A 12,163-nucleotide genomic window follows, 5' to 3' on the forward strand; every position below is an offset into this window, starting at 1 on the left:
TACCAATGTAGGAGACCTGGGTGCCATCCCTGGATTGGGAAGATACCCTGGAGGAGGGCATGGCAACCCATTCCAGTATTCTTGCCTGGGAAATTCAACGGACAGAGGAACCTGGTGGACTGCAGTCTATGGGGTTGCTAGGGTCAGACACGACTTAGCAACAAATATAATTTTTAAGTCGTTTTATTTCATTTATTGAATTCTTATGATAACCAGCTAACAGTTGCAAATAGGGTTTAAATTAGTTGCAAGAATTAAACTCTTTAAAAATGATACCCAGAAAACCAAGTTATCCTTTTCTTCATTGGCTTCCTGAACTTCTCTTGTGCTAATTCAGTACACAATGGTAACTAAAATATATGATGACATTTACTACCTATTTATTAAAGGTTGCATTAAATCTGATCTTAGAAGATTGGATATTTTTGTAATTATTCATTTGTAACTAATCCAGTTACTTCCCTAGTACTTCCCTAGTGGGTACATTTTAAGCAGCATTTCATAATTATTACCTCTTCATTTAAAATGATGAATATCAAATATCTAGCTCCTAAGTCAAACTGACATGTCTCAATGTATCCACTATATTTATTGGAAATAATTTTGGTATCTTATGTTGACCAAACAAGATGTAGAACCTAAAAGTTGAAAATTATGTGTTACTCATTGGACAAAACTGAGGACTTAAGCCTGGGACACAGCATCTCAGATCATTCTAAGAGACTGCTTCCAAAGAGGAGCCAGGATATACAGAGATTTTTGCAACAAAGATCAGGTAGTCAGAACATCCAAAGATTGCTTTTAATTAAGAAAAACAAGGTAGCTCAACGTAGGGAGTTTAGTGCTTTCCTCTATATGCGGCATGCCATTGCTATGCTTCAGTGGTGTCCAGTTCTTTGTGACCCCATAGACTGTAGCCCATCAGGCTCTTCTGTCCATGGGATTTTTCCCAGCAAGAATACTGAAGTGGGTTGCCATACCCTCCTCCAGGGGATCTTTCTGACCCAGGAATCGAACCGGTGTCTCCTGCGTCTCCTACATTGCAGGCAGATTCTTCACTACTGAGCCACTGTGGAAGCCCCCTTCCTCTATATGGGAAGATGAAAAATCCAGGGCTCATTGAAATGCAATGAGCCCTTTGATATGCACCTCAGCTGTCTATGGCCAGTATCCTGTGCTTTCTTATCCCGAGTCTCCTCAAGGTGTACATTTGTGGGCGGCTGCAGTGGCTGATGATTTGATGATGGGCATCCAGTTTCATCCTGAGTTCCCACAGGAGTCACCAGGACAGCTGTAATGTGATGGCTTGATGGTTGCAACATCTTTGTTTACTGATGTGGCAGGCAACATTTTTTTTTTCATTGACATCTAATTGACTCCTGTAAACTACATCTTAAAGTTTCTATTTAGTTCTTACAGACTCTGTCTGGAAAGTCTAGAAATAACCCTATTATGACTGAAATACTAAGCTGCTACTGGAAAATGACCCCCCAAAAACACTCCCTTTCTTTTTGAAGTAAATCATAAATGCTTTAATCCACAAATAATGTGAACTTAAAATATAGAAAATATCTGTGAATTTAATAAAAATCCTTTTCAGAAGAGAACGACAGAATTAAACATCACTTTCCTACTTAGGTGGTGTGACATTTTCATTTTGTTCCAAGTTATTTTACCTTTTTTGTGACTCTGGAGTTTGTAAACATGCCATAAAATTTGGTAATTACATAATGACAATTTCATGGTTCTAGTTCAGTATAAAGGTGGCTAGACAGAGCAGCAAATCGATTTTCTTTTTTACCTTGTGCAAAGGAACACAGGAAATGGAATGCAAAATCTGCATTAAGACCATGTTGGAATTATAACTCAACAATCTGTTACACAAGAAATGAAAACCAGGTGCAGCCCGTGTCAGCTGTTGTGCTGTGACAGTCAGCCAGTGGGTTATGCTCAAACACCCCTTTGTTTAACCCATGTCTTGCCTTGTAACCCAGTGTTCCAAATGCTCATCTCTGGTGGTGTCCTCTTGCCAAAGATCCTCAGAGGCAGGACTGACCCCAGACAAAATTATGAAGTAGATGAAACTTGGGTTCATCCGTGCCTTAGTTTCTCTCCACCTCCCTGTCCCCGGTGTCTACCGTAGCCACCCATCACTCGGGATTTTCCCTCTGTTTTTAGGGGGTTCGTGCTATTTCTTGTTGCCCAGTCTCTTGTTTTAAGCAATATTTATTTATTTATTTGACAACATCGGCTATTAGTTGTCCATGGTATGTGAAATCTTCACTGTACCAAGCAGGCTGAGTAGCTGGGGCTTGAGGGCTTATTTGCTCCACAGCGTGTGAGGGCTTAGTTTCCTGAAGCAGGGACTGAGCCTGTGCCCCCTGCATTGCAAGCGGATTCCTCACCACGGGACCATCAGCAACGTCTCTCAGGCCGTCTTTAAATCATTTTTCTACCTGAAGAAATGATCAGTGATTACCCAGTAGGAGCCAAGCGATCAAGACCTTCCTCTTTTCCTTCCAGATCTTACTTCTGACTGTTCTCACCAATGTTCTACTCCAAGGGGACTATCCACCTTGCCCTTTTTATTCACAAGACTTTTTCCATGATAACTCTTCTGCCTGAGCTGGCCTCCACCTCTTATCTCCATCTACGGAAACCCTAACCATCTTCAAGGTTCCACTCAACTCTGCCTCCTCCAGGTGTCTTCCCGGAGCACCCTGGCCTGTCCACACTACGCTTCATCCATCCTCTCACGGGGTGCTTAGCATGCGTTGCTTGGTGTCAGAATAATATTTACATGTGTGTCTCGTGTCTAGGCACTGTGCGAGGCACTTCACAAATGTAATATCTTTCACATTTTACAACAATTGTATGACATAGGTGTTGCCATCCCATATACCAGTTAAGGAAACTGAGGCTCAAATAAGTGAAATAACTCGCCCAAGGTCCCAGTGCCAGAAAGCAACAGAGCTAAGACTTGAACCCAGGTCCAAAACATGTATCCTTTCCACTGAATCATATGGCTTTCGATTTAATTCTTTCCATCTTCTAAAAGATGAATGGGGATTTAAGATGGAGGAAAAGGCCAGTGTAAACTTTCTGATTATCAAATACTATCCAACAAAGCAATAGAATTTTGTGATAATTACCATATTCTTTGCTAGACCTATTGGTTAACTGTAATCCATGAGGAATTCAAGTCAAATGTGAAAGAAAAAAAAAATATCCTTACTTAACATTGTCAAAACAAATTACATGGCATAAAAAGAGAATATTGATGACAATTTACAAGTCAAGAAAGGCTGGGGAGCATTGGTCTTTGAGCACTACAGTTCAAGGAAAAGGAGTAAATAAACTTGGCTACCTACAAGTTTCCTGGGATTTAAACAATTTGGTCTGAAAATACAATGATCATCTGAATCTCCTATTGAGCACATAGCCTGTTTTTTTTTTTTTTTTTTTTTCTTTCTTTTGTCTGACATCTTGGATAAGTTACAGGAGAGAAACTTAGAGTTTCTAAGCAGGAAATCTCATCTCAGACGGATCATCTCAAGGACCCAGAACCATGGCGTCTAGCCTGGACAGGTCACTTCTGGGGGCTCTTCAGCCTCGGGCCAGCCTCCCACCCATCACATGGTGGAGGCCCATCCAGGGGAGAATTTAGACTTAGAATCTACATGCTTTGACATCAGTATCTTTGCTTCTCCCAAAGTGGGAGAAATCTGTCTTCATATCTACTCTTTTATTCTCGTCTCATTCCCTGGGCCTCTGCTTGTCACACTATCAGATTGTATTTCTTTAGCCAGAGTTATCAGCAATCCTATGTTCCCAGTGCATCTCTGTCTCAGCTTTGTTTGCAAACTTCGTTTCAATTGTGTATGCTTCCTCTATGCCAGTTTCACTTATTGATGGTTCTACACTTTTGTTCCTCATACCAATCTTAATAATAAGTTTTAAATATTATTCAGGGAAAACAGTGCATCTAAGCTCAATGCAGCAGGCCATCCTGGACTTCAGGCTCCACCTTATAAAGCCTGAGAATTTTCATTTCGGTTATGTGTTAAATCTTAGGAAGTCAATGAGCTGAATAGGAAAACCACCTTCAACCGCACTGGAAAAGAAACTCAAACACAAAAGCTCTTTCTTTCTTTTAAGTTTTTATGGTTTTCTTAGTCCTCTACAAAAGTCTTCAAAGCTAGTTTATTTTTTTCTTACTTATTTTGAAACAATTACATATTCACAGGAAATTGTGAAAGAAATGAACAGGAGCTCCTGTTTACCCAACACTCCATCTCACCCAATGGTTACATCTTATATAACAATAGTGCATTATCAAGCCAGCTTCCCTGGTAGCTCAGCTGGTAAAGAATCCGCCTGCAATGCAGGAGACCCTGGTTTAATTCCTGGGTCGGGAAGATCCGCTGGAGAAGAGAATGGCTACCCACTCCAGTATTGTGGCCTGGAGAACTCCATGGACTATATAGTCCATGAGGTTGCAAAGAGTCAGACATGACTGAGCAACTTTCACTTTCATCAAGCCAGGCGATCAAAAAGTAAAAAAAAATGTCCAGCCTAGTCAGCCTTCAGTTTCATCCTATCTGCCTGCCCACAAGCAATAACTAGGCTGACAGTCCTGGAAGACAAAGAGTGGTGGGTCCGCATGGCCACAGAGAGATGATCCTGGGGGCTCATGCAAAATCCTAGTCAGTGGCACAGCAGGGCTGTGGAAGGGCACACCCAGCAGAAGAGTTGGGTTGGAATCTGATTCTGCCTCCAAACCTGTGACTTTGAACAAGTCACTTGACCCCTCCAAGGCTTCCATGTCTGCATCCATCAAATGGAGAAAATATTTCTTCTGCCTATTCATAGAGTCCTTGTGGAGAAGGGAAAGGCTACCCACTCAAGTATCCTGGCCTGGAGAATTCCATGGACTGTATAGTCCTTGGGGTCGCAAAGAATCAGACAAAACTGAGTGACTTTCACTTCACTTGTGGTGATGAGATGTGATGGTATGCACGAAGGGGAAATGTAGATGTCAGTCAGCGATCATCAAGTTTATATTCCTCTCTGTAATGACTGTCAGTTATAGAAATGTAGTTTTTCAGTGGCGGTGTTCCCTTGGAAACAAAACAAAAATACCTCCTTGTTAGCCACAAGGCCAAGAGTTTCCATCACATGCAAATGACCTTCCCTTTCTACACTCTGGGTGGGACAGGTACCAGCAAGGTGTTGGACAGCACCCTGTGATTCATTGCCTGCATACCCTGAGGCATGCAATCTATTTTAAAATAAATCTTTCTTAACACTTTCTTCTAAAAGGTCAAATGAATTTTAAGTAGCATTTATTTTAACTCTTACCCCAGGATCCATTCTTACCTTTTTTCCCCATGCTTGGAGATATACAATAGGTGTTCTTGAAAAGAATGAGAAATTATAAGGACACCAGATTAGACAGTGCATGGCATATGAAGTAGAAATGGAGACCATCCAAAATGAATTGTTCTTTGGTTTGTCTGGATATATAATATAAATTCCCTAACTCAATGTTGGATTCTGGTGTTCAGGTAGTAAAAATGCTTGGCAGTAAAGGGGGGAGAAATATATAGGAATACGTAAACTTAAATCATAGAATGTACAGATAAAAAGTCTCTGTGTGTGTACTGAATGCTTTGGAGATTACCATTAAAAACATTAAGATCCATTTTCTCCCTTCTTCCCCCCATTATACAGGCTGGCATGGCCCTGACCTATGACCCCACAGCTGCCATACAGAATGGGTAAGTAGATCACTTTTTCTATGTTTTAATTGCTAAGGTATCTCTGAACTCTGAAATCAGTACTGGAGAAAAATGTTCAAATCTTTCTTTTTGTTCTAAACAAAAATGTTAATCAAACCTTTCTCATCAGTGTATTTCTTTTCTTCCTGTGAGTGACTCTGATTTCAGTGGCGTCACCCATGCTTACAAAGCTTCTGTCCATATCCATCTTTCTCCCCCTCTCTCACCTGAGAAAGAGCGATGTGAAGGGAGAAGTGTCTGTTTCTCTAGGGTCAGAGTGTCGCTTCTGCCAGGTAATAATCGTAGCCTGTGCCCAGGCTCATTTCAACATTAATAAAGCTTCTATGCTTGCCTCTGGCTCTCAGAGGAAGGGTAACACACAGAATCAAGTTAGTAACACGGTGATTGTATTTCCATACTCCATTTTAATAAGCATCTGGAAGTTTGCAGACTCTTACTTAGAACAATTAATATAGCCTAAACTTTTCCTCTGAAAAAAATCAGACTTAAGCTACATAATCCAGCATCTTTAAAATTCTGTCATTCTGAATAGTCTTTGGTTGAAACTTTCTTCTTACTTTCCAATTTCTTTCCTTTACATTGGCCATCCTGCAATGAACCAACAAATTGAAGAATAATTATTATTCTTATTTTCAGTCTTTTATCTTAGATTTCTCCACGGCTTTCAGTTTTCTGTCTTTCAGCCTCTAAAGAATTAGTCAGAATGAAGATCTCATTTAAGATCAACCTAGAGGATAGAAGGAATGTAACTCCATTTTCTGTTTGGTCAGCTTAGAGGGTCATTTATTCAGTCACTCAGTAAACATCCAATAAGTCTTCCAAGCACAGTACTATGCTCTATAGGCTTTAAAAAAACAATGCATCTGTGTAAAACAGGGGCTTAAGAAACTCATGGTCTACCGTCCATGAAAGAGTCAACAAAGATGATAGTCTAGGGTAGAGATCTATTCCTTTGTCCCATGTTGATTAAAACTTCTCTAGGGGCAAAAAGTAATGATAGCTCTCCATTTATCCAGTAAGCCTTCTCCTATTTCCAACAAGGCACTCTAAACATGCTGGTCAGAAAGTAAAGACAAGAAATAAAGATACAGAGAATGAAGCCCTCTAGAGTCATACTGTATAGCCGAGAAGGTAGCATAGTTAATTCAAAAGACACAGAATATGGCATTATATGCTCAGAGAGAGTGACAGAAGACAGGCGTGTAATGTAAGGGCATGACATTTATTGAACACATACTATGTACCAAGTAATCTATATTTGTAATTTAATAGTGCATGTTCTTGGAGTCTAATATATGTAAAAATACTTGTAATTACAATTAGAAATGTATATGCACACTGGAAAATAGAAATAATTGAATGAATACACATGTTCATTAACTAAATCCAGCAAGTGTCTGTGTTTGCATACATGGATATGTGTGTATCGGAGGAGGCGATGGCACCCCACTCCAGTACTCCTGCCTGGAGAATCCCATGGACGGAGGAGCCTGGTGGGCTGCAGTCCATGGGGTCGATGAGGTCGGACACGACTGAGCGACTTCACTTTCACTTTTCACTTTCATGCATTGGAGAGGGAAATGGCAACCCACTCCAGTGTTCTTGCCTGGAGAATCCCAGGGACGGGGAAGCCTGGTGGGCTGCCGTCTATGGGGTCGCAAAGTCGGATATGACTGAAGCGACTTAGCAGCAGCAGCAGCAGCAGCATATGTGTGTATAAATATGTGAATCCATCTACCTGTCTGTACTATATATGCATACATCTGCTTATTATAAAGATCTTCCTGCCCAAGGTTCGAGGTCAATTATTAGAGACGCCCCCATGTCCTAGGCCTGGGCTGGAATGAGTTTATGTTTTGCTATAGTCAGTCATCTTTCCAATGCGCAATTTAAAATCTGAATCTTTCCCCAAAGACCTAAGTGTCCAGACTTTCATTGTGACTCACGACAAACCTGAAGAGAAAAAACCGGGGTTTCAACCTGTAATCTGAGCAGCCGCGGTCTGAACTCTCGTGGTGCCGTTAGACGCCATGGGGACTGCCTGGTCCCTGGGGACTGTGTCTTCCTCCCAGATCACCATTTACACTGTACAGAGGTCAACTGCAGGTATATCCGTCCACCTTCCAGCATCCTCTCTGTGATGTCTGTCTCTGTGTACTTTATACTAACAGTAGAACATTGTATCCTTTGAACTATTTCAACAGTTGCAAAAGTGGTTCATCCTCTCCCACTGCCCGCTTAGACTTTAAGGACAATGAACATCTCCCTCAGGAAGCAAATTGCAGTTAAGATGCTCAGGATACCATCTTCTTGATTTTATGTACTCTCATCTGATAAAGAACTTTGTATCATCCAGCAGTCCCTGTCTTCAACGTTGCCTTGTCCACTGAATATTCCTTTCAGCCTGTAAAAGTCAAGTCTCTCCCACCTATAAAGAGGGCAGAAGCAAAACTGTCCTTTTCTAAACTTCCCTGGTGGTGCAGTGGATAAGACTCCATGCTTCCAATGCAGGGGGTAAAGGTTCAATCCCTGGTCAGGGAACAAGCATCCCGCATGCTGTGTGGTGCAGTCAAAAAACAAAACAATCTTTTTCTGCCTGTAACTTGTAGTGACCACACTATGTTTGCTTTTTCTTTACTGGTAAACAGTTTTAGTATTCTTTACACATTGTCTTCCTGTGTTGTCTCTAATGGGGCTTCCCCAGTGGCTCAGCAGTAAAGAATCTACCTGCAGTACAGGAGCCGCGGGAGACGTGGGTTTGATCCGTGGGTCAGGAGGATCCCCTGGAGGAGGGCATGGCAACCCACTCCAGTCTTCTTGCCTGGAGACTCGCAAGAACAGATATGGGCAGAGGGTTGCAAAGAGTCAGACATGACTGAGCGACTTAGCACACACACACACATCTCCTTTGCGGATCCTCCTTGCCCTCCCCTTGCACTGCTCCTCTGGTGTCTGTGAATTCCCCTTCTGCCCACTTTTACTGATCTTTCTCAGGGTTTGGCCCTTTCTCACGCTGTTTCTCATCCACTCCTCCTGCTTTTAGGAACTGAAGACTCCCAAGTTCATACTTCAAGTTTATAACTAGCCACAGGGAACCATCATCTGTGTCTCTCACTGCACTGGCCGCTGCTCCTAGATGTCCTGACCCCAACTGAGGGCTTTGTCTTCATCAGTCCTTCATAATACAAACCAAATAGATGAAAAACATCAAAATACTTCTTACAGTTTTTAAAAAGTTCACTCTAAAGCCATTTAAGTCATAATTCCAGTTCTCTGGGCCTTCTCTCCTACAACACTCCTAGTGATAAAATTGGTCAAGACTTCTTCTATCTCTCTTTGAACTACATCTTCAAACCAGCTGTCTCCCTGCCACTGGTCGAGTTCATTCAATTACCATTCCCTACCTGTATTAAGCTTTTATCTGCCTCTGATATAACTAAGTACCAAACCATTTTCACATTGCTTTCTGAATATTTTTTAAAGCAAAAAGTAATAAGTAATCATCTACCTGCCTGGCTTAAAGTATTACATGGACTTTATTAAAAGCAGAACAAAACTCAAAGTTTCCAGAGTGGCACCAGAATTTCATGATTTGGTTCCTGCAACTGAATTGGACCTTTCTTGATTCTCAGAGTATCTCATGTTATGTTAACCCGTGAGTCTTGTTGCTCATGGAGTTCTCTCTGCCTGCAGAGAATGGTGATATTTCTTCCTTTCCTTCTTTCTTTTATTTCTCTCCTTTAGAGAACACCATTAAATCATACCAGACAGAGGTAATTACACAATTAGTCACAAGAGAAACAGTGTGAGCAGTGGTTAGAAGTGCAGACTCCAGAGCCAGCCTGCCCAGGCGTGCATTCAAATTCTGTTGTTCTCCACATGTAGGCAAGTCGTCTGTGCTTCAGTTTCCCCTTCTATGAAGTGGAGATGACAGTGAGAATAAGTCTTCATAAGACGCTGTAAGGTTTAAAGGACCCCCTGCGGCACAGTGTGGCCCCTGTCAAAGCTGACACGATTGTTACACTGCATTTCATGCGACTGTCATGCAGCTAGGGCTTCCCAGGTGGCACTGGTGGTAAAGAACCCACCTGCCAATGCAGGAGACATAACGAGACATAACGAGACGCGGGTTAGATCCTGGGTTGCAACCATCTCCTGGAGGAAGGCATGGCAATCCGCTCCAATATTCTTGCCAGCAGAATCCCCTGGACAGAGGAGCGTAGCAGGCTACAGTCCACAGGGTCACAAAGAGTTGGACATGATTGAAGCGACTTAGCACACACGTGTATATGACACAGTAACAGCCTTTTTATCACATAGCTCTTGACATCATATTTATTTCTCTGATGGACTATCAAATCTGAAGGCAGGTTCCATGTCTTATTTTTCTCTACAGCCTGTTTAACTTGGTAGTATGAATGCCCAATCATAAATAGAAAATGTTACTGATGGCATCTGCTTGACTGCAGCAAAGTGGCATTAGGTAACCCAGCCCCCTTCCTGGTATCAAGCCACTCTGTTCTCATGTAACACCCTAATCTGATTATCTTTAAATGCAACCTCCAGTTTCATCCAAAGAAGCCAAACTGCACAAGAGTTGTTCATGTCCTGGGTTAAGAGTGGAATTTTGGAAGCATTAGATTATGCACTGTGTTGCTATCAAGAAGGTAGAAATTTCATATCATGAAATGGAAGGAACAGCAAAATTGTAGTTAATTAACCTTATTCACTTGGTATTTCTTTATATACACAAGTTTTTTAAAATATTTTGGTCTTTTGGGTTTTAATTGCCTTATATGGAAACATATAAATAATCATTTCTATGGATGTTAAGATGTCAAAATAACCACATATGTTTCCTCAATATCCTGTTTCTTGACTTACTGTCAGCATGTACCTCTTAAAGATGTGGAAACTGATTTAGAAAATTCAGCATATGAAGGGATCGAATGTGAATGTCCAGAGTAAAGTATTTATTCCATCTTTATACCCATGTGTTCAGTCCAGTGCCTGCGTGCATGCTAAGTCACTTCAGTTGTGTCCAACTCTTTGTGACCCCATGGACTGTTTGTAGCCCACCAGGCTCCTCTCTCTGTGGGATTCTGTAGGCAAGAGTGCTGGCGTGGGTTGCCATGCCCTCCTCCAGAGGATCTTCCTCACCCAGGGATCGAACCTACATCTCTTATGTCTCCTGCTTTGGCAGGCAGTTTCTTCACCACTGGTGCCACCCTGGAAGCCCATTCGATCCAGTAGGCAAACCTAACTTAGAGGGAGAGTAGGAAGCTAACAGAGGCATAAATATTTATTGCTGCAGAGAAGAAACTGATCCCATCTGATGTAGGAAAAACATATCTAAAGATACAGTTGCAACCAACACCAATCCAGTTAATATTGTTAAAAATGGCTTAATGATGACTCAGTTCAACAAACTGCTTTTCTTTCATATCTGTTGTACTGTTTAAAATCATGTTGGTGATGCAGATTTGAAAAAAAAGTTTGCATCCTATCAGGAACAATGGACATGCACACAAATTCTAGATATAATGCCAAGAGTATTGTGAAAGAAGCAAAGAGTGCTTTGAGTTTTATGATGTCTTACCTTTCAGATGTACGAAGTATTTCTGAAGGAAGACACGAGACATGGTGACAATCGTCTCTGGGGAGGACCAACAGAGAGCTGAGAAGGAGGGGTGATAGGGAGACTGACTTTTCACTGTTTACATTTTTCTATTCTTTTCACAAAAAAAGTCAAAATAAATGGTCACAGGACCACAGAGTAAAAGCAGTTACATTCTAGCAAGAGATGTGGAAGGCCTCTTGATGGAGCAGGGACATGAGCTTGTCCTCTTGGTGGCATGTCACATTTAAGAACATGGTTTATCTTTTTGAGTGCTAGTTTTTTCCAGATATATGTCCAGCAGTGGGATTGCTGGATGATATGGAAATTCTATGTGGTTGCCAAGGGGGAGGGAAAGGTGGGGAAGGGACAGACTGGGGGTTTGGGGTTGGCAGATATTATATGCAGAAGGGGAAAACAAGTTCTACTATAGCACAGGAGACTATATCCTGTGATCAGCCATAATGGAAAAGAGTAGTGAAAGCAATGTGTGTGTGTCTGTGCGTGTATGTGTGTGTGTGTGTATGTGTAACTGAGTCACTATGCTATACATTAGAAATTAATGTAACATTGTAAATCACACATACTTCAATTTTTCTTTTTATTCAAAGGACGTATTTTGTAATCCTGGAGCATCCTAGAACTGCGCTCAGTCATGGGGGCTTCTGAGTATCAAATTCAGACATGTCTGGGGTGTCTGGTAGCTCAGTTGTATAAACTGTTAAATGTTCTGAATTCCATAACT

General features: G+C 41.5%; 1 protein-coding gene across 11 annotated transcripts in view; it reads left to right on the forward strand.

The window, feature by feature from the left end:
* The window catches only part of RBMS3 (RNA binding motif single stranded interacting protein 3), an 804,674-nt gene that overhangs the window by 658,108 nt on the left and 134,403 nt on the right, over positions 1 to 12,163 (forward strand). For all 11 annotated transcript variants that reach the window (XM_070360554.1, XM_070360553.1, XM_005901197.3 and 8 more), the window contains one exon: positions 5,734 to 5,780. In XM_070360554.1, the coding sequence (XP_070216655.1) occupies positions 5,734 to 5,780 (47 nt within the window). The remainder of the gene's footprint in view (positions 1 to 5,733; positions 5,781 to 12,163) is intronic.

This window comes from Bos mutus, chromosome 22, assembly GCF_027580195.1.
Source record: "Bos mutus isolate GX-2022 chromosome 22, NWIPB_WYAK_1.1, whole genome shotgun sequence".
Classification (NCBI taxonomy): Eukaryota; Metazoa; Chordata; class Mammalia; order Artiodactyla; family Bovidae; genus Bos; species Bos mutus.